Source organism: Ursus arctos, unplaced genomic scaffold (assembly GCF_023065955.2).
Source record: "Ursus arctos isolate Adak ecotype North America unplaced genomic scaffold, UrsArc2.0 scaffold_21, whole genome shotgun sequence".
Lineage (NCBI taxonomy): Eukaryota > Metazoa > Chordata > Mammalia > Carnivora > Ursidae > Ursus > Ursus arctos.
In genome coordinates, this window is record NW_026622886.1 from 48,912,445 (window position 1) to 48,940,397 (window position 27,953).

Consider the following 27,953-nt stretch of genomic DNA (forward strand, 5'->3'; position numbering starts at 1 on the left):
GTGCTCTCTCTCCCTCTGTCAAATAAATAAACAAAATCTTTTAAAAAATCAACTCAAAACTATAAAACTACAAAATTCTTAGAAGAAAATATCAGTAAAAATTATGACCTTGGAATAGGCAATGATTTCTTAAATATGAGGCCAAAAGCACAGGCAATAAAAGAAAAAATAGGTAAATTAGACTTCATCAGAATTAAAAACTGCTATGCACCAAAAAAACACTATTAAGAGAGTGAAAAAGCAGGGGGTGCCTGGTTGGCTCAGTTGGTAGAGCATGTGACTCTTGACCTCACGGCCGTGAGTTCAAGCCCCACATTAGGCGTGGAGCCTATTAAAAAGAGAGAGAGTAAAAAAGAAACCCAAAGAATGGGAGAAAATACTTGCAAATCATATATCTGATAAGCGATTAATATCCAGAATATATAAAGAACTCCCACAACTCAACAACAATAAAAAAACAAACAACTCAATTAAAAAATGGGCAAAGGATTTAAACGGACATTTCTCCAAAGAAGATAAACAAATGGCCAATAAGCATGTGGAAAGATGCTCAACATCCTTTGTCATTAGGAAAATGAAAATCAAAACCACAATGAGATACCACTTCATACCCATTAGGATGGTTATTACAAAAAACAGTAATAATAAGCGTCAGAGAGGGTGTGCATTGCTAGTGGGAATGTACACTGCAGCTACCGTGGAAAACAATTTGGCAACTCCTTAAAAAGCTAAAAAAAGAGGGCGCCTGGGTGGCACAGTCATTAAGCGTCTGGCTTCGGCTCAGGGCGTGATCCCGGGGTCCTGGGATCGAGCCCCACATCAGGCTTCTCCGCTAGGAGCCTGCTTCTTCCTCTCCCGCTCCCCCTGCTTGTGTTCCCTCTCTCGCTGGCTGTCTCTCTCTGTCAAATAAATAAATAAAATCTTAAAAAAAAAAAGCTAAAAAAAGAATTACCATAAAGTATATTTCTGTCCTAGGTAAATACCCAAAAGAATTTCGAGCAGGGACTCAAAACAGATGCTTGTACCCTAATGTTCATTGCAACATTATTCACGATAGCCAAAAGATGGAAACACCAGAGTATCCACCCATCAGTAGATGAATAAACAAAATACATCTATACATACAATGGAATATTACTAAATGTTCCATAAAAGGAATACGCCATAAAAAGAAACAAGATTCTAATAAATACTAGGACATGGATGAACCTTGAAAACATTATGCTAAGTGAAATAAGCCAGACACACACAAAAGAACAAATATTGTGTGATTCTACTTACATGAGGTACCCAAAACAAGCAAATTTATAGAGATAGAAAGCAAAACAGAGACTGGGGGAGGGGGGAGAAATGGGTAATTATTCCTTAATGGGTATAGAGTTTGTCTGGGATGATGAAAAAGTTCTGGAAACAGATAGGGGTAACAGTTATACTACACTGTTAATGCAGTTAGTGCCACTGGATTGTACACTTAAAAATTGTTAAAATGGTAACTTCTATGTCTAGTTTACCATAACTTAAAAAAATAATAAAAATAAATGAAGAATACCTACACATTAAAAAGACATTGAAACAATGGGCAATGCACCAAATTCACCAGTAAAATACGCATTCCTGGTAACTCCGTTATTCTGCTTCTAGGTATTTCCCTCGGACAAACTCTTGCACACTCACAATGAGACCTACATCGCAGCACTGTGCGTAAGGGCATTAGAGTTGATACCCGACCATTCCTCAACAGAGGAATAGTAAGTAAACAATGAAACACAACACAGCCATTAAAATCATTCAACTAGATCTCCATGTCATGCCACAGAATGGCAAACACTGATTACTGAAAAAGCAAGTTGATACCACTAATGTGTAATTTTAAAATACAAAACAGAGGCGCCTGGGTGACTCAGTTGTTAAAGCGTCTGCCTTCGGCTCAGGGCATGATCCCGGCGTTCTGGGATCGAGCCCCACATCAGGCTTCTCCACTAGGAGCCTGCTCCTTCCTCTCCCACTCCCCCTGCTTGTGTTCCCTCTCTCGCTGGCTGTCTCTATCTCTGTCGAATAAATAAATAAAATCTTAAAAAAAAATACAAAACAATCTATATTGCCTAGGATATGGGTACGACTAATAAAAGTACAAAGCAAGCAGGGAGATGGCTGTGGTTGTTTCTGGAGAGGAGGGAGAGGGAAGAAATGAGAGGGTGGGCTTTAACTAGATCATTAGCATTTTATTCCTTTCTGATGCAAATATGGCAAGATGTTAACATCTGTTTCCCTTGGCAGTGGATTTATGGGTCTCTATGACATTATTTTTGGTAAGTTTGAAATGTTTCATAATTAGAAATTAGAAAGGGAAAAATCTTAGATCCCTGTGAAATCTTACTAATATAAGAATTGAGTTGGGGACCCAAATTTGTTTAATTCAAGATGGGTAGCCACTCCCAAACCCCACGGGGACTGCACTTTTACCAAACACCATGCACACTGCTCCTCCCCAGGAGGCATTGGGAAGACGGAACTTCACTCTGCTTGCCCTGGAGGTGGAGGTTTACTCCATCGCGAAGGCAATGAACTTGGGTGGTCTATCAGGATATCAGAACTAAAAAACGAGAAACCACCAGACAGGAATGCCCTCAACTGCCTGCCACTAAATCCTCCAGACTCCCCAGCCAATGCAGCACCCTTCTGTTCCCCTTACAACCCTAATAACCCCTTATAATCCGCTCAGGGTAACTGCTCCCGTGTTCCCTATCCCAGCCCTGCCCACATTCTCTTCCCCATCTTTTTCCTGTGACTCAATCTCTCCTTTCTGCCAGGTCCACCCAACAGCATTTACACATGCTCCCATCTTAAAACATGAAACAACAAAATACCACTCTCCCCAACCTCATGACCCCTCTAACTAGGGCTCGCCTTTTCTCTCTTCACACCCAGACTTCTTCAAAGCCTTCCACTTCATGGGGTGCCTGGGTGGCACAGCGGTTAAGCGTCTGCCTTCAGCTCAGGGCGTGATCCCGGCGTTGTGGGATCGAGCCCCGCATCGAGCCCCGCATCGAGCCCCGCATCGGGCTCCTCTGCTGTGAGCCTGCTTCTTCCTCTCCCACTCCCCCTGCTTGTGTTCCCTCTCTCGCTGGCTGTCTCTCTGTCAAATAAATAAATAAAATCTTTAAAAAAAAAAAAAGGCTTCCACTTCTTCATCACCCCACTGAAATTGCTGTAGCAAAGATTGCCAATGACCTCTACTCAGGGGAGACTGGGAGTAGAGGACTTAGAACTTTTCATCTGGTTCCCACGCCTATGGTCTGAATTCTCATTTCCTTGTGCATGCTTTGCTTTTATTAAAATAATAATTCCCATGATCACCTACGAGCAGTTTTTCATTCTTCTCTTCCCTGAAGGTTCAGCTGCAATGGCCGCCATGGACCAGACCCTCCTTGAGATGCGTCACTGTAACTCCTTTCTGGTCCTTCTTCTCGGCAGAGTCCCCCTTCTGCCCACGGTTTCAACAATGGCTTCCTCAACATTGTGTTTCACTTTTTTCCCCACTATATACTGTTTCTTTGGGAGGATTTTACCCAGACCATGACTCCAATCATAGCCAATATGTTGATGACTCCCAGCCCTCTGGGTTCAATTCGGATCTCTCTCCTGAGTTCCAAACCTGCAGATCCAAGAGCCTCCTCACAAATCTCTACTTGGATGCCTTCAGCCACCCAAACTGTCATACTCAAAACCAGAACCATCATTTGCCTTCACCAGACCTACTCCTCTTTCTACTATACCTAACTCAGTAACAGGAACCACCCACCATCTATCCAGTTGCTCAAGCCAGAAACCCACGAATCTTAACTCTATTGACTGTCCCCTAAATCTCACCTGAAATTCACATCTCTTCATCCCCTGGGCCACCTTCTTTTCTCACCTGGATTGCTGCAACCACTTCCTAACTGGCCTCCCACTCACCTGCTACACTCCAGCCAGAGTGAGCCTTCAAAACCAAACGCGGATGTGGCATCACTCTGCTTTCCCCCTTATTTCTCAGATTGTCTAAACTCCTCAACACAGCCCAGAGCTTCCTGACGTGTACACCTGTCCCCCAACATTTGCTCAGCCTCACCTCCCGCACTCCCTTCCTACAACTCTCTCCAGTCACCATGAATAGCTATCCATGGTCCCTTGCCTCCAGGCCTCTGGCACTTATCCTACCTTCCACCGGGAGTGCCCTCTTCCCTCCTCCCCCTCCTCTACCACTTCTGGACTAACTCCTCAGCCTTCAACTGTCAGTTCAAAGGTCATGTTCTCCAGGAAGATTCCTCTTTACCTAGACTTGGCCAGTGCCTTTATTGTGTGGCCCCCTGTGATATCTACTACACCCGTCAGACTTTATCCTGCTGGTTGTGGCTGTTTAATGTCTGTCTCCTGAGAGCAAGACTAGGTCTCTCAATCGCCATTTTATCCCCAGTTTCTATTATAGTGCTTGGCACAGGGCATATGTTCAACAGATGAGAGGAAAATGCAGTCTTTGCCCTCAGTTTTTGGTCTACTGAAGCTCAAATAATAATAAAGAAATAGGGGCTACTGGGTGGCTCAGCTGGTTAAGTGTCCGACTCCTGATCTCAACTCAAGTCTTGATCTCAGGGTTGTGAGTTCAAGCCCTGCATTGGGCTCCACACTCGGTATGGAATCTACTTAAAAATTTAAAAAAATTACAATATAATAAAGTAAGTGCTATAATAGATTATATACGTGTATAAATGCTTGTGGGTTGCTATGGTCTGAATGTTTATGGCCCCCTAAACATTATGCCCAATGTGATGGTATTAGGAAGTGGGACCTTTGGGAGGTGCTTAGGTCATAAGGGTGGAACCTTCACAAATGGGATTAATGCTCTTGTAAAAGAGGCTCCACAGAGCTCCCTAGCCCCTCCACCATGTGAGAATAAACAAGTCTGTGACCTGGAAGAAAGCCCTCACCCCACCACGCTGGCACCCTGATCTCTGACTTCCAGCTTCCAGAACTGGAAGAAAAAAAATTTCTGTTTATAAGCTACTCAGTCTGTGGTATTTTGTTCTAGCGGCCCAAACAGACTAAGCCGTGGATATATGTGGACATGGACATGTGTATATGAAATGCTGAAGAAACCTAACCAACCATCTGGGTTAGCCAAGAAAGTTCACATGAAATAAATGACATTTGAACTGGCTTATCATTCATTCAACAAATAATTTCTGGGCACCTTCTTGGTGCCAGGCAATGTTCCAGGCACTAAGGATAAAGCAGAAAATAAGACAGACAAAGAATTTTAAAAAGAAAAGTCCCTGCCTTCCCGGAGTTTATCCTAGTCGGGGATGACCAAAAGAGATATTAAACTCAAATAAGATAATTTCAGGAAATGATACATGCTTTCGAGAATATAAAACACTGTAGGTGTTTACCAGCATGGGGGCAGAAGGCTGAGTGTGTTCTGTGTGCCTACAGTAGGGCTCCCTGTGGAGGTGTCACAGGAATATATAACCTGAATGAGGGGATGGAGCCAACCACTTGAATATCTGGGGGAAGACAGCTTTAGGCAGACGGAACACAGAGACCCATTGATTCAGAGAACAGAAAGAAGGCCAGTGGGGCAGAAACACAATGAGTATTTATATCTCCAGCCCAGACCTCATCCCTGAACTCCAGAATCACAGAGCCAACTACCACCTGGACATCACCACTGGAGGTCATTTTGACCTTCACATGTCTAACACCAACCTTGTTTCCCCTCCAAACCCATTCCTTCCCATTTTAATAAATGACAGTTGCATTGTCCCAGTTGTTCAAGCTAAAAATCCTGGAGTCATACTTGACTCCACCCCAAATTCAATCCATCAACAAATCTTATTGGCTCTACCTTCAAAATATATCCGGAATCTGAGGGGTTCCCACCACCTCCCCGGGCCACCCCAGTCTTGCTGAAGTATTTGGATCCAAGCCTTTGTGCAAGGCAGAATCACTGAAGGCTTTCTAGGACTGGACAGAGAAGTGACACTTGCCATAGTGGTGTGTTGGGAGTCAGCTCACACCAGTTCACAACAGCCAACTGGTAAATGTTCAGGAATGTTGCAAGATGGTTGCCATCACAGTGACAGCATGAATTTGGCAATGGTAGGAATATTTATACCACAGATATTGGCTAATATTACAAATCAAGGCACCCCCTGCACACCCCCCACTCTACCCTGGTGGTGAGAGCGTTCAACATCTACCAGAACACAACTGCATGTGAAAATCTGTATTACAGAAAGATGATTCTTGTGTGATCGGGTGTGCAATTCTGGTCTCTATGGGTGTTTCTGTTTGTGAATACACATGAGAAGCACCTGAAAAACCTTTCCCACCATTCATCTGCCTGCTTGCCTGAATACAGTTAAGGACTTCGAGATCAGGAACACCTGTTAAGAGACTGTTGGCAGTGATGCAGGTGAAAGATGAAGGTGCCAAGCACAGAAAGAAGAGTGGTCAGAGAAATCTAGAAGTCATTTACTCTGAGAGAACTAGATTCCTTTCCTTCACACCACTCCTCATTTTGTAGTCACAGACTTATTTCTGTGATCTTTTGTTAACATGTCTTCCTGTCTAGACCGTACGTTCCCTAAGGGCAGGGGCTGCATGTTTGCCCCCCATTGTACGCCCACAGCAGAGCCCAATGCCTACATCGGTACCACCTCACTGACGAGTCATTACATGAAGAAAGGAAGAGTCAGTGATGACGCTCAGGTTTCTAGCTTAGGTGATAAAGAAAGAACATGGAAAAAAGAATAGGCATGGCTGGGGGTTCCCAGGGGAGGATTTGGGAAGTGTTGACTTGAAGTTCCTTGGACTATCTAGGCAGTTGTGTCCAGCTACCAGCTGGAAATAGGAGTCTTAGAGTTTTGGGTCTGGAAGAGACCTTCTGGAGTCTAACATGCAACCCTGCCCTCTTCCCTCAGAATCTAAATTGTCAACTTCCCTGTCTTGAGACTCACCCGAACCTCGGCCTCCCGTGGCCTCCCATTGAGGTCGCACTTGGACCCATTGCCATAGGTCTGGCTGTGGTAGCGTTTCAGGCGATGCTGCTTGGAGGCCTGGGGAGGATATCAAGAAGGAAGGCGGGGGCAGAAGAAAGACAGCAAAGAGGAAGAATGGCACTTTGTCCTAATGGCCACCAAGCCCCAAGCAACATGTCAGCTAATCCTGCCCCTCCCCTTCTGGTCAGGGCTCTTAGTCTACAGCCAGGACCCCATTCTCTCCCAATCCCAGACTCCTGACACCTTGGCTGTCTCATCATCCCAGTCGAAGGCCGATTGGTAGTAGCCGAGATAGAGGACTTCACCTTTGATCTCTGAATCTACAAGAGAAACCACAGTGAAGCACCATTACTCCCTTCTAAGAGGACCAAGAGGGAAAGGGACTGGGGAGGCAGGTCACCTTCCATGCCACGGTGCTGAGGGTTTAGGGGAAATGTAAGCGTGAGTCACCTTCCATGTGGTACTGCTGGATGTGGCGTCCATAACAGAATTCATACGTCCACCAGTCCTTGGTCTGACAATAAAAAATGAACAATCAAGGGGCTAGAGTGCAGATGTCTCTGCTCGGAACCTGAATCTCTCCCGGCTCCAAGACACGTAACCTCTCAACTACTTCTCATCCCCTCTGCTTCCACACTCAATTCTCCAGATTCTCAGTGAGGAGGAAGGGCTGCTTTCCTTCTGTGACTGGGAGAAATACCGCTAGAGTATGTTTTCCACCTGTGGTCTTTCCACTCCTCCCTTTTTAAAGATTTTTTTTAAATCCTCCTTTGCCTTCCATAAAGATAAGAAATCATGGTATCCTTGAAGCACTCAGACCAGGAAAATACAGAATATTCAAATATTAATTGAACTTCTACAACATTCCTTCTACTGTTCTGGCCACTGGGGAGACAGCTGTGAACAAGATAAATTCTCTGATCTCATGGACTCACATTCCAGACCAAAATTAAATAAACTGATGATTCAGTTGGTAAGATGATTTCAGATCATGAAAAATGCCATGATGAAAATAAAATAGGATACTGGGCAGAGAGTGACAGGGTCAGGGGGTAACTTTACCAGGAAGGCTTCTCTAGGAAAGTGTCTCTCCTACCTACACTGACTCTCTTCTGGCACCTCAATCTTGGTTTAACCATCTGAGAGCTGCTATCCTAATCCTCCTCTACATTCAGCAAGGTGTCATAAGTGGTTGCAGGATTCTTTGTTTCTCTCCTGTCTGTACAATATGTCTACTCCTCCAATGGCCTTCTTAACTCCCACAGGTCCTCTGGATCCCTCTTCATTTGCAGGCACTCTGATTCCCAGATAGCTAGCCAGCTCCCAAGCCCCCATTGCATCCTCCCCAACCCCTTTCACCTTCAGCAGGCAAGGAGCATCTTTCATTGGGCTCAACAACTCAGGGATCCCAGGCCCTCGGTAAGCAGGTGCCTCCTCCTCCCTTTCACGCTGGAAGTGAATAGCTCCAGCTGGCAGGCGACATTCATAGCGTTGTTTGTACTTAGAGGAGACAATCACCACGTCGGAAGCTTGGCTCTGGGAAAGAAGGGAGGGTCAGGGGGCAGGGAGGCAAAGAGAGGCTGTGATCAGAGAGAACAACGAGATCCCTCTGCAGATCCTGGGGAAGAGCCCGTTCAAGTCAGAATGACCAACAAGTTCTCCAGCTGTGTTTGGCGGGTGAGGGGAGAGAGCACTCCCACTTCTCCGCGGGGCGGAGTCTGGGTGCTTCGATCAGGAACTGAAGCTGACAGCGGGAAGCCCCACCCCTCCCAGTCCCTAGCCCCAAGGGAATGGGTCTCAGTCAACGAGCCTTAGGAGTCATCGTAAAACCCCTACCAACTCTTCCCGATTCTTCTTAGGCTCCCGCTGCAGACTCCACGGTTGTCCTTCTTCCTCCACCTTTTCCCCCTTTCCCTTGCCCCAGACCCTGGCCCCTCCACACCTCCTCACCTGCCCTCCCATGATAGGCAATGGCAGGATCTCGATCCCATAACGCATTTCACTCAGCTCCTCTAGGTTCAGGCTGCCGACACCGCCAGTCAGACTTGCGGGTAACAGGAGCCCCAGAAGCAGCAGCCCCAACAGACTGGACAGCAGCGTTTCCGCCGCCATCTTTCGTTCACCTTCTTACCCAGAGCAGCTCCTTCCGCCCTAAACCTGGCAGCGGCCTCACCCCGCCCATGAACGTTGCGAAGTCTCATTGGCTAAGCAGTCTGTCCCTCTCACCTACCTTGTTCCCATTTGTAAACGTGGCTCCGAAGTCCACGGGGAGGTGGACCACGACGATAAGCAAAACCACTCGCTGCTCGTGATTGGTCAGAGAGGCCAACCAATTATCGAGGACATCAGACCCCCTCCCATCCTCTCCAGTCGCCAGGGAGGCGCGGTCTAATGCGCTGGCCCTTGGAAGCAATTTTTCTGTCTTCGCCCAACTGTCATGCGCATCTCTTTTTCTCATTTTTTTAAGCCGTTTCTTGCATTGTAGACTGCCCCCGCCAGGTGGAGGATTGAGGCCGATGGGTGAGTACACGCAATACCCATGAAAGTTACTTAATACTTGTTGCAAAACAATTATGTAAAAACATTCCTCTTTTCATATACACATACAGCTTTAGGGCAATCTGGTAATTTGTGTCAAAACCTTTCTACACGATCCTATAGTTGTCCGCCAATAAAATTATCCTAAAGAAATAACGGGGGCTTCCAGTTAAAGACTGGGGGTGGGGTGGGAAGTAATTGCCGGTATTATCCTCCAGGCCCAGAAAGGAAAAGGAGACAACAGCCGCAATATTTTAGAAGCTAGAAAACAAACGGAGGAACAGAATGGCTTAGCAAACCCGAGAAATTGATTCCTAAACAAAGATATACTTTTGGAAAAACTCCTCTGGCGAATGTGACCAGTCCAAAAGAGACATCCCAAAGGTACCCTCATCAGGGTTCTCTTAATGAAATAGATGAAAGAATCCTACAAGTAAGCCCTTGGCCTACATGTCCCAGCTCTGACATGGTCCAGCCGAAAGGATCATTAGACATTTAAGGAAATCCTTTAATATACAAGAAAGAAACCAAAACAGACAAGAAGAAAAAAAAGCAATTTAGAAGAAACAGAAATTGCAAGGGAGAGGGGCGCCTGGATGGCTCAGTCTGTTAAGTGGCTGCGTCCAGCTCAGGTCATGATTTCGGGTCCTGGGATCAGGCTCCACATCGGGCTCTTAGTTCAGCGGGGAGTCTGCTTCTCCCTCTCTCCCTCTGCGATCCCTCACTCTCAAATAAATAAAATCTTTTAAAAAATAAATTGCAAGGGAGAAAAAACTTTAAAATAAAACAAACCAAAAAAAATCCATCATTAATATCCTCAGAGAGATAATATATTATATCCATAAATTAACAATAGGAAGCTATTTTAAAAAGTAATTACTATTAAGATTAGCAAAAATGAGCTCTTGGAAATCAAAACCATGATAGCAGAAATAAAAAATTCAATAGAAAGAATGGAGAATAAAATTGAAAATCAAATTTCCTCTACTTAAGAAGAAAATCAATAAAAATTAGAGGATCAGTCCAGAAGGTTGAATGTCTGAATAACGGGAGTCATAGAAAGAATAAAGAATCAGAAAGGAAGAAACAATTAAAGCAATTATTCAAAAGTATTCCCCTGAAATGAACAACTGAGACACTAAATTGTAAGGACATACTAGCAAAAACAAATCAGACCCACACCAAGATACATGATTATAGAATTTTGGAACACTGGACACAGAGAAATAATTCTAAAAGCTTCCACAGAGAAAGAACAAGTTGCATACAAAGATCAAAAATCAGAACCTGGGTGGCTCAGTTGGTTAAGCATCTGACTTCACCTCAAGTCATGATCTCAGGGTTTGGGGATCAAGCCCCACGTTGGGCTCTGCCCTTGTCATGGAGTCTACTTGTCCCTCTGCCCCCTCCTCGTGCTCTCTCTCTGAAGTAAATAAATAAAATCTTTTTTAAAAAAGCAGAACAGCATTCGGCTTACCAATTCATCCACACTGTCAGGTAGAAGACAATGAAAAAATGCCCTAAAGATTATAAAATAATTATGCTTACTATATTTAAACTTTTTAAAAATTGTATTTACTTGTCAGAGGTAGAGAGCACAAGTAGGGGGAGAGGCAAGCAAAGCAGGCAGAGGGAGAAGCAGGCTACCTGCTGAGCAAGAAGCCGGATGCGGGACTCAATCCCAGGACCCTGGGATCTTAACCTGAACTGAAGGCAGCCACTTAACCGACTGAGCCACCCAGGCATCCCAATGCTTAACATACTTAAAAAAATAAAAAAGAAAACTGAAAATACATCAGAAAACAGGAAACTATAAAAATGATCTAACATTTAAAGTAGAGTTTCTAGAAATGAAAAAAAGTTTTAAATTAAAAATTGAATGGATAAAGTAATTAAATAGTTTAAGAAGAAATTATTCTTCATAGAAGAATTCCAGCTAATAAATGCAGAAGGAATACTATATTGTCATAATTTTACAATTCTAATTAAATAATTAATTTAGGCAATAGTCATCAATGACTGTCAGAAACATTATGTAAGAGGCTTATAGGTGAATCAAGCCCATACCATGTACATACACTGATAAAACTTAACATCATGGAAAGAGAAACAACCAAACATTATGTGCTTCTTGATTGGATACAATAGGAAGCACAGAGCATTATCTATGGAGGATTCTTGCCAAAAAAACAAAATTCTAAATATAACTGTCAGCTTACAGGAAATATGAGAAATAGGAGAATATGTTAAACAATGCCAGGAATGTAATCAGGAATAAAATAGAATCAATGCCCCAGTTTCTTCAACAAATACATGCAAGGAAAAATTGGGAGAGGGGAGAACTGTTACATATTAAAAGAGGTTTAAGAAAGATATCAATCAGGAGGCCTGGGTGTCTCAGTTGGCTAAGCATCCAACTCTTGGTTTTGGTTCAGATCATGATCTCAGTGTGGTGAGATCAAGCCCCACTTTGGGCTCCACACTCAGCGGGGAGTCTGCTTGAGATTCTCTCCCTCTGCCCTTCTCCCTGATCATGCATTCTCTGGCTCTCTCTCTCTGTCTAGTAAACAAATAAATCTAAAAAAAGAAAGAAAGAAAGAAAGAAAGAAAGAAAGAAAGAAAGAAATCTATCAACCAAATGCAATGTAGATCTTGTTTGGATCCTAAATCAAATTATCTATAGAAAGACTTTTATGAATTAATTAGGGAAATTTGGACACTGGTTGGATGTTATATAATAGCAAGGTATCATTGTTAATGTGCTGGATGCAATAATGGTGTTATAATTATGTAAAAAAATCATCCTTATCTCTTAGAGATACACACTCATGTACTTACCAATGAAACAGTATAATGTCTAGCATATGCGTTAAAATAATTCCGTGGGAAGGACAGCTGGGTGGCTCAGCCGGTTAAGTGCCTGCCTTCGGCTCAGGTCATGATCCTAAGGTCCTGGGGTTGAGTCCCACATCCAGCTCCTTGTTCAGTGGGAAACCTGCTTCTCCCTCTGCCTGCCACTCCCCCTGCTTGTGCTACTCTCTCTCTCTCTCTGATTAAATAATAATAATAAAAATAATAATAGTAATAATAATAATAATTCTGTGGGAGTCTGGGAGAAACAGTGGGGGTAGAAATGAAACAAAATAACCATATTTTATAATAGTTGAAGCAGGATAATAAGTACATGGAGACTCTTTATACTTTACTTTTGATTGCATTTAAAATTTTTCATTTAAATTTTCTTTTAAAAAACTCAAAAAGCAATTTACATTTACCTGAAAATAGAATTAATGAAATAGAAAATAGATTGGAAGAAATTATTCAGAATGAAATACAAAGCAACAAAAAGAGGAATATGAGAGAGAAAATTACAGAGAGTAAAGTGAGAAATATAACTAATTGGAGTTCAAGAAGGAGTAAAGGAGAATGAAGCAAAAATAATGGTTCAGCATTTTCCAGAACTAATGAAAGATACAAATCTACAGATTCAAAAGGACTAATGAACTTCAAGCAGAATAGATGAAAAGAAGTCTACACACAGACGTATCATAGTGAAACTGAGTAACACTAAAGAAAAACAGCAGATCTTAAAAGCATCCTGAGTGTGGGTTGCCTGGTGTATGCATTTATTGAAATTCATTGACCTACAACATTTAAGACCTGTGCATGTAAATTTTACCACAATAAAAATAAAATTAGATGAAAAGCAACCAGAGAAACAGATTGCCTTCAAAGGAGCAGCAGTAAGATTGAGAATTGACTTCTCAATGGCAATAAAAGCCAGAAGACTGGCTGAAGATGGTATCTTCAGTGTAATGAAAGAAAATAACTCCCACTGGGAATGTTACAGCCAGTGAAAATTTATTTCAATAATGAGGACAAAATACAAATATTTTCAAATCAAACAGAAACAAACCCAGGAGGGTTTACAATCAGCGGGCTCTGGTTAAGGAAAATCCTAAAAGATGTACTTCAGGCAAAAGAACAAAGATTCTTGATGGAAGGTCTGAGATGTAAGAAGGAATGAAGTGGAGAATAGGTAAAAATCTTGCATGATCATTGGCAGTAAAAAACAATACTAATGTCTTCTGGGAGTTTAATAACTATTAAGATAGAACAAAAACATGCCAAAATAATAACATATGCATTGGGAGGTCAATGACTAAAGTTAAATTGTGCGAGTTTTCTTGTATTGTCTGCAAGGAGGACGTGCTGAGTATCCAACTATGTCTTCCAAGCTTCACATCCGCCCTTTGATATATCACGGTGGTGCTGGGACTACTATTCTGAAAAATGTTTTATTGTTTTAAATAAACTATTTTTACAGCAGTTTTAGGTTCCCCAAAAAATTAAGCATGAAGTACAGAGTTCCCATATAACCCCTGTTCTCATACATGCACAGCCTACCTTACTATCAACATCTCATACCAGAGCGGTACACTTGTTACAATCAATGAACCTACTTGACGCATCATTGTCATTCAAAATTCACAGTTTAAATTAGAGCTCACTCTTGGTACTGTAAATTCTATGAGTTTTGACAAATGAATAATGATGTGGATTTACATTAATAGTCTCATGCAGAATAGATTCACTCCCCTAAAAATCTCTATGACCACTTTATTCATCCCTCCTTCCCTCCTAACTCCCGGTAAACCCTGATCTTTTTATTGTTTCCACAGTTTTGCCTTTTCCACGATGTCATATAGTTGGAATCATATAGAGTGTAGCCTTTTTAGATTAGTGATATGCACTTAAGTTTTCTCCATGTCTTCTCATGACTTGATAGCTCATCTCTTTTTACCCCTCAATAATAGTCCATGTCTGGATGTGCCACAGTTTATTTATCCATTCACCTGCTGAAGGACACCTTGATTACTTCCAGGGTCTGTCAGTTATGAATAAAGCTGCTATAAACATCCATGTGCAGGTTTTTGTGTGCATGTAAGTTTTCAGTTCATTTGAGTAAATACTAAGGAGTGCAATTGCTGGATTGTATGCTAAGAATATGTCTAACTTTGTAAGAATCTACCAAACTGTCTTCCAAAATGGCTATATCATTTTGCATTCCAATCAGCAATGAGTGAAAATTCCGGTCGCTCCACATTGGCATTCTGTATTGACAGTGTTCTGGATTTTGGCCATTCTAATAGGTTTGTAGTGGTATCTGATTGCTGTTTTAATTTGCAATTCCCTAGTGACATATGATATGGAGTACTTTTTCACATGCTTATTTGTCATCTATGTATCTTCTTTGGTGAAGTGTCTGTTCATGTCCTTTTCCCAAATTTTGATCAGGTGTTTGTTTCTTATTGTTGAATTTAAGGTTTCTTTGTATATTTTGAATAACATCTCTTTATCAGACATGTCTTTTGCAAAATTTTTCCCCACTCTATGACTTGTCTTCTTATTCTCTTAATGTCTTTCAAAGAGCAGAAATTTTAATTTTAATGAATTCCAGCTTAAAATGATTTCTTTCATGGATGGTGTCTTTGGTGTATATCTAAAAAGTTATTGCCATACCCAAGGTCACCTGGATTTTCTGTTCTTTTTTAGGAGTCCATAGTTTTGCATTTTACACCTAGGTTTATGATCCATTTTGAGTTAACATTTGTGAAGGGTGTAAGGTCTATGTCTAGATGCTTTTTTTCTCTTTTTTTACATGTGGGTGTCCAGTCGTTTCAGCACCATTTGTTGAAATTTTTCTCCATTGTATTGCCTTTGCTTCTTTGTCAAAGATCAGTTTAGTATATTTATGTAGCTCTATTTCTGGGCTTTCTAGTCTGTTCCATTGATCTATTTGTTTGTTCTTTCACCAATACCATTACATTTTGATTACTGTCATTTAATAGGAAGTCTTAAGTAGTGTTAATCCTCTGACTTTGTCCTTCTACTCCAATATTGTGCTGGCTATTCTAGTCTTCTGCTTCTCCATATAAACTTTAGCATCAGTTTGTCACTATCTACAAAATAACTTGCTGGTATTTGAAGTGGGATTGTATTGATCTATAGATTAAGTTGGGGAGAACTGACATCTTGATAACATTCAGTCTTCTTATCCATGAACATAGACTGTCTCTCCATTTATTTAATTTTCATTGATTTCTTTCATCAGAGTTTTATAATTTTCCTCATGAAGATATTATACACATTTTGTTAGATTTGTACCTAAGTATTTCATTTTGGGGAGTGGTAATATAATGGTACTGTGTGTTTTTTTGTTTTGTTTTGTTTTTTTAAAGATTCTATTTATTTATTTGACAGAGAGAGAGACAGCCAGCGAGAGAGGGAACACAAGCAGGGAGAGTGGGAGAGGAAGAAGCAGGCTCCCAGCAGAGGAATCCTATGCACGGCTCCATCCCAGGACTCCAGGATCACGCCCTGAGCTGAAGGCAGACGCTCAACAACTGAGCCACCCAGGCGCCCCCAATGGTACTGTGTTTTTAATTTCACGTTTCACTTGTTCATTGCTGGTATGTAGGCAAGCAATTGACTTTCTTCCTTTTTTATTGTGTTAAAATGCATATAACATAAAATTTATCATCTTAACCATTTTTATTTTTTAGAAGATTTTATTTATTTGTTTATTTATTTGTCAGAGAGAGAGAGCAGAAGCATAGGGAGCAGCAGGCAGAGGGAGAAGCAGGCTCCCCACTGAGCAAGGAGCCCAATCGGGGCCAGAACCCTGGGATCATGACATGAGCTGAAGGCAGACGCTTAACCAACTGAGCCACTCAAGGGCCCCTATCTTAACCATTTTTTAAATGTACAGCTTGATGGCATTAAATACATTCACATTGTACAGCCATCACCACCATCTATCCCATAAACGCTTTTCATCTTATAAAACTGAAACTCTATACAGGTTTCCCTGCTATCTGAAAGTAGAGTGTTTGTATAAACCTTTCTTTTTTTTTTAAGATTTTATTTATTTATTCGACAGAGATAGAGACAGCCAGCGAGAGAGGGAACACAAGCAGGGGGAGTGGGAGAGGAAGAAGCAGGCTCACAGCAGAGGAGCCTGATGTGGGGCTCGATCCCACAACGCCGGGATCACGCCCTGAGCCAAAGGCAGACGCTTAACTGCTGTGCCACCCAGGCGCCCCTGTATAAACCTTTCATAAGCCAGAGTAGTGTAAAGCAAAGAAGCAAATACCATTAATTTATATGCAAAACTTTCTGAGTGTTCCTAGACTCAAAAAATAACTTGCCAAATCATACCAAATAACATGTGAAACCTACAATAGCACTAAAGATATAGCAACATCAAGAATGATATGATAAATACACAGCCTAAATAAAGTGGAAATAATGCATGTACAGTGTAGTTTTACTTATGAGAATTGAGAAGACCGCAAGCAGACTGGAAACTGAAAGGGGATGATCGTGGCTCAGTCATTCACTGGAGGGTAGGGTGGTGGAAGGACAGGATCCTAGGGTGTAGGAGAGAGAGGAAGAAGTTCATCTATGACTATCTCATCATTGTCTGAATGCGTCAGGGCAGGCAGATTACTAACGTCTACACCGTCTTGTCTGTCTGCCTCGATGTCAAAGGTCGAGGTTTGTCATCTGCTGTGATTGATATGGCTGATGTGGAAGGCTTGAAATATGACTGTATGCTTGACTGCTTAGCCTCACACATTTTTGTATCCTACAATTCTTTGTAGGCACTCAAAACATCCTACAAACCTGTCCTAAACCTACATCCCCTTTCAAAATGAAAGGCATATTTTTCTGCATTTATTGCGGCACTGCCAGTCATAGTGAAAATCTCAAACACATGCTTCACTTTCTGTTCCTGGATGACTCCCCTTGCAGGCTGTTTGCTCTCGCATTCACTTTGGACTCGTATCCTTTCCTCTTACAATTGCAGCAGCTTTTCGTCTGTCAGCTCTTGGTCATGGAATGCCGAAAGCTCTTCAATGTCACCTTCATTAACTCTCACAAACTCAGCCTCCTTAGCCAAAGTCACTATTGCCATATTTATGGTTGGTTTGAAGACTTTAAAATCATTTACCGCTTCAGGACACAGTTTCCTCCATATGCCATGTCTCACTGAGATGGTTGGCCTGTCCAGAGCATCTCCAAGGTTGGCAACTGGAATTTTATACTGTAGTCTCCAGATTTCTCATAAAGATGCTTCGGACTTGCCCTCTCTGTCAGTGGCACTTGCAATAAAATGCACCACATTTTGCAATATAGTAAGCTAAGCCTTAATTGTGGCTGTCAGGCCTGGTCACACGGTTGTAGCAGTGATGTCATATTAGGTGGTAAGAACACAACACAAGTGTTACCACCATACTCGGTAACTCCAGGTGGAGAAGCGGCATACCCAGCAATAATCAGAAGACACTTGTTATCAAGGTTGTTTTCTCTGAAGTATATGTCAACAAAAGGACTAATGTATCCACTCATATACTCAGAAAAACATCACTTGGGTATTACAACCATTTCGATGTGAACAAAACACAACCGAAACTGTATTCTTATCAATGCCTTTACGTGCCCTAAGGTTTTTTTTTTTTTTCTAAAGATTTTATTTATTTATTTATTTGACAGAGATAGAGACAGCCAGTGAGAGAGGGAACACAAGCAGGGGGAGTGGGAGAGGAAGAAGCAGGCTCCCAGTGGAGGAGCCTGATGTGGGGCTCGATCCCATAACGCCGGGATCACGCCCTGAGCCGAAGGCAGATGCTTAACCGCTGTGCCACCCAGGCGCCCCCCTAAGGTTTTCTGAATGGTACTCTAGCAGAGGCCTGAGGACAGCATATCAGCGGTGTTAATAATAAGCATTAGGGTCAACCTGTCCTTTGAGGCCTTGTGTTCCTTAGTCTGCTTTTCCTCTATTGAAATACATGTCTTGCCCAGGAGTGTTTCCCTATAGGTTGCATTTGTCACAGTTAAACATTTGCTTACACAAATAACCACCTTGTGTAATGATCGTCTTCCGTTCTAACAGGAACTTTTTGGCGGCTTCGGTATCAGCGAAAGCACCACCTTCAGTAAGCTTTAAGCTGGGAAGCTGCCCTGGCCTCAAAAACCAATCAAACCACCTAGGACTACCTTTAAATTCCACTTTCTTTCTTTTTTTTAATTTAAGATTTTATCCATTTATTTGAAAGAGAGAGAGCATGAGCGGGGGTGGGGCAGGGAGCGGGGAAAAGGGAGAAGGAGAAGCAGACTCCCTGCTGAGGAGGGAGCCCCACTCAGGCTGATCCGGACCCTGAGATCATGACCTGAACCTAAGTCATGATCTCCCAGGCGCCACACAGGCGCCCCAAATCCCACTTTCAAAACACTTTCATCACCATCACCCAGTGCTTTCTGCTTCAGCTTATTCAAAAAACTGAGTTATGGGGCGCCTGGGTGGCACAGCGGTTAAGCGTCTGCCTTCGGCTCAGGGCGTGATCCCGGCGTTAAGGGATCGAGTCCCACATCAGGCTCTTCAGCTATGAGCCCGCTTCTTCCTCTCCCACTCCCCCTGCTTGTGTTCCCTCTCTTGCTGGCTGTCTCTATCTCTGTCAAATAAATAAATAAAATCTTTAAAAAAAAAAAAACTGATTTATTTCTCCTTAAGCGTAAGATAACGGAACACCACACTTTGCCCACCCATCGGTCCACTCAAGCAACAGATTCCATCTTATCCATTACTGGTGCCGACAAAAAGAGAGCTCGGCTACTAACAGAATCAATAGTAACTTTGGCACCTTTCGAGATTCTTTCTCTCTGTGTACATAGTGTGAATGGTGGATGCACGTGAGTTCAACACACGCACAGTGTCTTTATTTTGTTCAACACAATCAAAACTCTTTTTTTTAAGTAATTTCTGCACCCAGTGTGGGGCTGTTACTTACAAGCCCAAGATCAAGAGTTGCACACTGCACTGACTGAGCCAGCCGGATGCCTCCCCCACCCTTTCTAAAGGAATCTTTATTTATTTATTTTTTAAGGTAGGCTCCGTGCCCAACATGGGGCTTGAACTTATGACCCTGAGATCAAGAGCTGCAGGCTCTACTGACTGAGCCAGCCAGGCGCCCTTCAAAACTCTTAATTACATCCAGTTCTATGTGAAGCGTAACGCCCTTATGAGCTCTCTTAGGCTCTTCTGATCCCTTAGGACACATCTTGCTAACAGATGCACAAAATAAACTGAGATAAAGCACAGATGCTCAGAGACACCGTCCAAAGATATGGTGGCTTGATGCTGAGATGCTGGGTGTAGTTCCCAGGGAAGGAGCTTGGTGGGGCCACTCTCGCTGCTGGGTCGCATGCCGCCGGTTTAGCAAAATGAACACTGAACGCTCTTTTCACTTTTTGCCTTTTAACTTTCAAGACGTGGGGGATCCCTGTACCTATTAAACAATAACTCCCTGTTGTCCCCTTCCCCAGCCCCTGGCAACCCCTGTTATACTTTCTGTCTTTATGATCTGACTATTCTAAGGACCTCAAATAAGTGGACTCATACAGCGTTTGTCTTTTTGTGGCTGGCTTATTTCATTTAGCATAACGTCCTCAAGGTTCATCCGTGTTGTAGCCTATTTCAGGATTTCTTTTCTTTATAAGGCTAAGTAATACTCCACTGTGGGTGTAAGCCACATTTGCTTGTCCATTTATCCGTCCATGGATACTCCGGTTGTTTCCACATTTAGCTGTTGAGACTACTGCTGCTATAAACACGAGTGTACAAATGCCTCTTCGAGACCCTGTTTTCAATTCTGCAGGGTGTGTACCCAGAACTGGAATTGCTGGGTCTTATGGTAATTCTATTTTTAATTTTTTTCTAGAACTGTTAACCAGCGCAGTTATAGCATTTCACATTCCCACCAGCAGTGCACAAGGGTTCCAACTTCTCCACATCCTCACCAACACTTGTTGTTTTCTGGGTTTTTTCTTTTAAAGGACTTATTTTATTTTTTAAAAGTAGGCTCCAGGCCCAACGTAGGGCTTGAGTTCATGACCCTGAGATCAAGAGTCACATGCTCTACTGACTGAGCCACTCAGACACCCCTGGGTTTTTCTGATAGCAACCAACCTGATGGGTGTTTAGTGTTACTTCCGCATAGTTTGGATTTGCATTTCCCTAATGATCGGTGATGTGGAGCATCTTTCCATGTGCTTATTGCCGTTTGTGTATCTTCTTTGGAGAAATGTCTGTTCAAGTCACTTGCCCATTTTTGGATTGGGTTATTTGGGTTTTTGTTGTTGGGTTTTAGGAGTTTTATCTCTGTATAATCTGGGTATTAATCCTCTATCAGATATATGATTTGCAAATGTCTTCTCCCATTCTGTGGGTTGCCTTTTTACTCTGTGAATAGTGTTTTTGATATATAAATTTTTTTTAATTTTCATGAAATTCAACTTCTTTTTTTTTTGTTGTTACCTGAGCCTTTATTGTCGTATCCAAGAAATAATTGCCAAATCTAATGTTATGAAGCTTTCGTCCTATGCTTCCTTCTAAGAGTTCTCTTGTTTGAGATTCTACAGTTAGGTAGTCTTTCACCATTAGGTATGAAGTTTGCTGTGGTTTTTCATATATGACTTTTATTATGTGGACGTAGTTGCCCTCTATCCGTATTTTGTTTGGTGCTTTTATCATGAAAGGGTGTTCGATTTTGTCAGATTCTATTTCTGTATCAGTTGAGATGATCATGTGTTTTTCCCTTTATTTTGTTGATGTGGTGTATTACACTGATCAATTTTCATGTGTTGAATCATCCTTACATTCCTGGAATAAATCCCCCTTGGTCACAGTGCATAATAATCCTTTTAATATGCTGCTGAATGCTGCTTGCTAGTATTTTGTTGAGGATTTTTGTATCATGTTTATAAGGAATATTTGCCTGTAATTTTCTTTTCTTGAAGTGTCTTTGTCTGACTTTGGTATCAGGGTTAAGAGACCGGAAGTGGAGTGCTGCTGTTAAAAAAAAAAAATCGAAACATATGGCATTGACACAGCAATCAGGTGGCAGGCAATGAGAAAATTATACCGGAGGTTCAAAGGATGGCAATCTATTTGTGCTAGTAAACAAGACAGTAAACATTGTTCTGGTAATAAAACAGCAACAATTCTGGGTATTTCAAATAGAAGGAATTTAATACAGATAACCATTTACAAAAGTGTCGCAAAGGATGAAGTAGCAAAAAGAGGAAGATAAGATTACTCAATGATTAGCAAATGCCGGAAGTCACTAACTCTAGGGCCAGTGGAGCAGAAGGGGAAACGGTATTGATAGGAGCCCACCATTGCTTGGCTGCTGTGGCTGCCTGTCGAAACCACGCGGCCTGAACAGGACTCAGATCCCGTTGCTACCTCTGTCACCATTGCATCTCCCTCTACCACTGTCAGAACCTAACGAGAAACCAGGTGGTTAGGAAGTCTGAGAAATGTAGTTAAAGTATTCCTACTCGACGTTGGAGAAGATGTTCTAAAAGGCTAAATGTGGAGTTCAGAGGCCAAAGCCTACCCGGAACATCATGTTCTGTGCAGTGACAAAATACTTAGTAAAATGTGCCTGCAATAATGTGGAGAGCACACCGAATGTTATTAATCTCTAAGAGAAGGGGTTGGAAAGAATCAAATGGCCAGCGTGCACTGGCAAATTTGGGCTGTATTCAAGAAAGAGAGGAGCTCAGGGGAGAATTGGCCTTTCATTTTTGCAAGCAAATGTAAAAGGGAATCATATGTCCAGAAACATCAGGCCTTGAAATACTGGAAGACTCTATTGCTTCATGGCTCAAAATAGTGAGAATAGAACTGAGAAGGGCCTGACCAAAAAGGCTCACTAATATCCAGCCTTGTGGCAAAAAGCAGATAAAGAATGTGCTCTCTCTTAAGTCAAGAGAGAGCAGCATATGGATGGGGACACAAAGAAATAAAGCGTGCTTAGGAACTATGACTAGGAAAGAACTCTGAATATGATTACTACGAGTCAAATGGAACTGACTCAAAGTATACAGGCCAGAAGCTAGGCTTTGTTTGTTTGTTTGGTTTGGTTTTGTGTGAATGCATCTGTGTGTGTGTGCATGTGTTTTTACAATCTTTTGTAGGTATAATTAACTTACAACAGACTAAACATATTTAATGTTTACCATTTGAGTTTTTAACATATGTATAAAACCATCACCATAATCAAGGGAATGAACAGATCCATCACTCCGAAAAATCTCCTTTAAATTTTTGAAGCATTGCATTTCAAAGAAACCACAAACTGTCTCTGACAGCTTAAATGTAAAATCACCATAAGGCTTCCAAATTTCTACATATTGGAAGTGGGCTCTGAAATTTGTACAGCACCAAGGAGGAAATATTTTCCAAAGCCCACTTGAGATATGAACATGGGGGATAGGGAAAAGAAAGCCACCACCCGCACCAAAGGTGGACCCACGGGTCTTGGAGAAAAGAGACAATATTAATTCAAATAACAGAACCAGAGCTAATCAGAGACACTCTCCTCTAACCAGCAGGAAACTTCACTGTGCCTGCCCTTCAGGACATCAGGATCACTAAGGGCCACTGACTGCAGCCGGTCGTCCACTCTTTCATTGTCTGAGTGCGAGCGAGCGTCTGTTGCAGCTGTTCCGCACCTGCCCGCCCAGGTATTAGGTGCGGCGGGGAGGAGACCGGCAGGAGCCACATCTGCAACCCAGGAAGAGGACTTCATTTTTTTTAATTAATTAACTTATTTATCCTAACTAACTTATTCTAGAGATAGAGAGAGCATGTGTGCACAAGCGGGGTGGGGGAGGGCCCGAGGGAGAGGGAGAGAGAGAATCCTAAGCAGGCTCCATGCCCAGCGCGGAGCCCAACCCGGGACTCAATGTCACAATGCCAAGATCATGACCTGAGCCAAAATCAAGAGTCGGATGCCCAACCGACTGAGGCACCCAGGTGCCCCTAAGGAAGAGGACTTCAAATAACTCTAAGGTTTTGGTTTGAACTTGATGCAAGGACTAGATCTGAATTTGAGTTCTCTGACTTGGCGGGGAGTGTATGATACATGTGTGAGTAAAAATAGAATGACTACGTGGTGACCAAAAAGGTAGACTCCAGGAGAGGCCATATCATGTGTTCATCAAACTCATTTCATTTTCCTTCTGAACATATATACAGCTAAACTGCACTCCCTAGTCTCTGCTGTGGTTAGCTGTGACTGAGTTTTATCCAACTGCAGGGGAAATGAATATACCACTTTCAGGCCTGGCCCGATAAATAGTCTGTGTAATCATCCATGTTCTCTCTTGTCATTCATTTGTGAACTCCATGGTTCAAAGTAGAAATCCTAATGTAGTTAGAAAACAATTGACTGATAATAAAAATATTGTTATATCAAAATCTGTGGGATCAATGAAAAGAAAAAAATCCAAATTTAATCCAGATCTAACTACCAATTTATAGAAAACACAGGACTCGGGCGCTCAGTGGCTCAGGCAGTTGAGTGTCTAACTCCCGATTTCAGCTCAGGTCATGATCTCAGGGCTCGTGAGATCCAGGCCTGCCCCATGCTCCGTGCTCAGCACAGAATCTGCTTGTCCCTCTCCCTCTGCTTGTCTCCCCACTTGTGCACTCTCTCTCTCTCTCTCTAAAATAAACAAATAAAAAAGAAAACACAGAGGGCCCGAGGAACACATTAAAAGACATCCTGAGGATGCAATCAGAAAAATCAGACTATGGAAAACAAGGGGGCAATCATCTAATTTCTTCAACAAATAAACTGTAAGGAAATAAAAAATGATGGTGGAACTATCTATAGATTAAAGGAAGTGTAAAGAGCCATAACAATCTAATGGAGTATATGGACTATACGGACTTTATTTGGATTGTTATTCAAACAAGCCAACCATAATTTTCTCGTAAAAGAATTATGAGATAGGGGCGCCCGAGTGGCTCAGTTGGTTAAGAGTCTGACACTTGGTTTCAGCTCAGGTCATGATCTCAGGATCATGAGATCAAGCCCCCCCTCCATGGGGCTCCATGCTCAGTGGGGAGTCTGCTTGAGATTCTTTCCCTCTCCCTTTGTCCCTCCCCCTGTTCTCTCTCTCTCCCTCTCAAATAAATAAAATCTTTAAAAAAAAACGTTTTAAAAATCTTTTTTTAAAAGGATTTTATTTCTTTATTTGAGGAAGGGGAGAGAGCCAGAAGGGGGGAGGGGAGGGTGGAGAGGGAGAAGCACACTCCCTGGTGAGCAGGGAGCCCACCCTGGGGGCTCGATCCCAGGACCCTGAGATCATGACCAGAGCCAAAGGCAGACACTTAACCAACTGAGCCACCCAGTTTCCTCAATAAATAAATCTTTTAAAAAAATTATGAGATAATCAGGAGAATTTGAAAATAGTGAATATTTGATAATATTAAAGGATTATTGTTATTTTTTTAGCGTGATATGGCATGCGGTTATGTTTTTAAAGAGGCTTTATCTTTTAGACAAATGTGGAAATACATTCATATATGGATGAAAAGATACGCTGTCTGGGATTTACCTCACCGTAATCTATGAGTGGTGAGTGGTAGTGCAGGGAGATGAACAGGGATAAATGAAACAGTCTAGACATAACTGTTGAAGCTAGGTGATGCAGAGGGAGTCATTATAATATTTCTAACTTTATATATGTTTTCAATTTTCCATAATAGAACACTTTTATTTTGTTTGTTTGTTTGTTTATTTATTTATTTATTTATTTATTTATTTATTATTTTTTTAATGTGGACGAGGCAATTTTTTTTAAAGACTTTACTTATTTATTTGACAGACCGAGAGAGAGCGAGACACACAAACAGGGAGAGGGGCAGAGGCAGAGGGAGAAACAGACTCCCTGCTGAGCAGGGAGCCTGACACGGGACTGGATCCCAGGACCCTGGGATCACAACCCTAGCCGAAGGCAGATGCTTAACCCATTGAGCCATCCAGGCTCCCCTATTTCTTTATTTTTAAGTTTACTTATTTATTTAAGTAATCTCTACACCCAGTAAGGGGCTTGAACTCACGACCCCAAGATCAAGAACCACACACTCTTCCAACTGAGCCAGCCAGGCGCCCCAATAAAATATTTTCTAAGGCAATCTTTAAATAAATACACCTTTTGCCCAGCAATTATACTCATATGGATATATTTACACATGTGCACATGTGTAAAGTAATAATCTTTTGAATAACAAAGGATTGGGAGGAAATAATTTTAATCAGGACAGTGATAGTGAAAAAAAATGATGGAATATTCCTAATTGAAATAATATGCAACCACAAAAACAAAGGAGAAAGTTCTATATGTGCTGCCATTGAAAAGTCTCTAAGGGGAATATAATTCCCATTTATTAAGGAGAATAAAAACAAGCTGCCAAACAGTGCATTTAATATCCTTTATTTGCGTGTGAATAAAGGAAACAGGAAATAAGATTTTCTAGTCTTGTGAACCACAAAGAAAGGCTGGAAAGACACACAAAAAACCAAGAGCAAGGTTACCTATCGGGATGGGGACTGAGCAAGTGGGAGAGAAGTTCGGGAGGGAGAATTTTCATTGTGCACCTTTTTATATTTCTTGGGTTTTGAATCACAGAGAAGTATTATCCATTTTGAAATTATATAAAGAATTTTAAATAGCCATAAAAAACTTAAGATACTTAAAGTTGTACTTGGTGAGAAATTATAAGAGATGTATTTTAAAATAGGAAAAGCCAGAAATGAATGAGCTAAGCCTTATTTCAAGAAGTTGAATCCATTATAAGATAAATAAGTCCAATCAATCAATCAATCAATCAATCAGCAAGCAAGCCAGCCCTGAGGATATAATGTACAGCAGGGTAAATATAGCTAATAATACTGTATTATATATTTGAAAGGTGCTAAGAGAATAGATCTTAAAATTCCCATCACAAGAAAAAATGTGTAACTCTGTGTGGTGATAAATGTAATAACTAGACTTGCTGTGGTGATCATTTCACAATATATACAAATATTGAATCATTATGTTTTATACCTGAAACTAATATGTTTTATGTCGATTATATCTCAATTTAAAAAGTTGAATAAAGAAATCAAATCAAGCTGCCAAAAAAAAAAAAGGCAGGAAAATAAAGATTAGAGTGGAAATAATTCTAAAATTTGTATGGAACCATAAAAGACCCTGAATAGCTAAAGCAATCTTGAGAAAAAAGAACAAAGCCAGAGGTGTTGTGCTTTCTGCTCTCAAACTATATTGCAAAGCTATAGTAATCAAAACAGTATTGGCATAAAAATGGACACAGATCAATGAAACAGAATATAAAGCCCAAAAATAAACTCACAATATGGTCAGTTAATTTATGACAAAGGAGCCAAGAATACACAATGGGGATAAGACAGTCTCTTCAATAAATGGTACTGGGAAAACTGGATAGAGACATACAAAAGAATGAAACTAGGGGCACCTGGGCGGCTCAGTCAGTTGGGCATCTGACTCTTGGTTTCTGCTTAGGTCTTGGTCTCAGGGTCATGGGATTGAGCCCCACGCTGGGCTCTGCACTCAGCACAGAGTCTGCTTGTCCCTCTCTCTCTGCTCCTCCCAACCCCGGCCCCCACTCTCTCTCACTCAAATAAAGAAAGAAAGAAAGAAAATCTTTTTAAAAAAAAGAATGAAACTAGATCATTATGTTACACCATACACAAAAATTAGCTCAAAATGGATTAAAGACTGGAATGTAAAACCTGAAATCATCAAACTTCCAGAAAGAATTTTTTAAAAAATTTTTGGATCTGACTCCAAAAGCAAAGTCAAGAAAAGTAAAAATAGGGGCGCCTGGGTGGCTCAGTAGGTTAAGAGTCTGCCTTCAGCTTGGGTCATGATCCCAGGATCCTGGGATCAAGCCCCGCATTGTTGCATTGTCGCATTGCATTGCCCGGCTCCCTGCTCAGTGGGGAGTCTGCTTTTCTCTCTCCCTCTCCCTGTCACTCCTGTTGCTTGTGCTCTTGCTCGCTCTCTCTCTGTCAAATAAATAAATAAAATCTTTTAAAAAAAAGGTGAAAGTAAACAAGGGGGACTATATCAAACTAAAAAGCTTCTACACAGCAAAGGAAACCATCAACAAGATGAAAAGGCAACCTACTGAATGGGTGAAAAAAATTATAAATCATGTATCTGATAAGGACTGTTGACCTTACAAATAAAAGTCATTTTACCAGGAAAAAAAAAAAAAGGATTATTCAGGAAATAGCAGAGAATTGCAATTTGGAACAAGAAAGCCATGACAAAAACTGTATGCTAGTCCAACAAAGGAGAGAAATGTTATTTTATAGAGAAGAAGGAGAAGTTGGGAGAGGTTTTTTTTGAACAAAAATCCATTTGAAAAAGGCAAGAGTTCAGGATGATGCTGGTTTCTCGTTGACTGATTTGCCGGGGTAGTCA

At 41.6% G+C, this 27,953-nt stretch overlaps 2 protein-coding genes across 5 annotated transcripts in view; one reads left to right on the plus strand and one right to left on the minus strand.

The window, feature by feature from the left end:
* Positions 1 to 9,200, minus strand: part of OS9 (OS9 endoplasmic reticulum lectin) — a 32,319-nt gene extending 23,119 nt beyond the window's left edge. For 3 of the 4 annotated variants that reach the window (XM_026500156.4, XM_026500154.4, XM_026500153.4), the window contains exons 1-5: positions 8,991 to 9,200; positions 8,400 to 8,576; positions 7,491 to 7,554; positions 7,284 to 7,360; positions 6,999 to 7,097 (exon numbers count right to left, since the gene is read on the minus strand). In XM_026500156.4, coding sequence (XP_026355941.2) covers positions 6,999 to 7,097; positions 7,284 to 7,360; positions 7,491 to 7,554; positions 8,400 to 8,576; positions 8,991 to 9,152 — 579 coding nt within the window. In that variant the 5' untranslated portion in view covers positions 9,153 to 9,200. The remainder of the gene's footprint in view (positions 1 to 6,998; positions 7,098 to 7,283; positions 7,361 to 7,490; positions 7,555 to 8,399; positions 8,577 to 8,990) is intronic. The other variant, XM_026500155.4, reaches the window with a different exon arrangement.
* A 221-nt stretch (positions 9,201 to 9,421) lies between these two features.
* B4GALNT1 (beta-1,4-N-acetyl-galactosaminyltransferase 1) overlaps positions 9,422 to 27,953 on the plus strand; it is a 40,473-nt gene continuing 21,941 nt past the window's right edge. The window contains exons 1-2 of the mRNA XM_026500166.4: positions 9,422 to 9,560; positions 15,843 to 16,010. Of these exons, the coding sequence (XP_026355951.3) occupies positions 9,557 to 9,560; positions 15,843 to 16,010 (172 nt within the window). The 5' untranslated portion in view covers positions 9,422 to 9,556. The remainder of the gene's footprint in view (positions 9,561 to 15,842; positions 16,011 to 27,953) is intronic.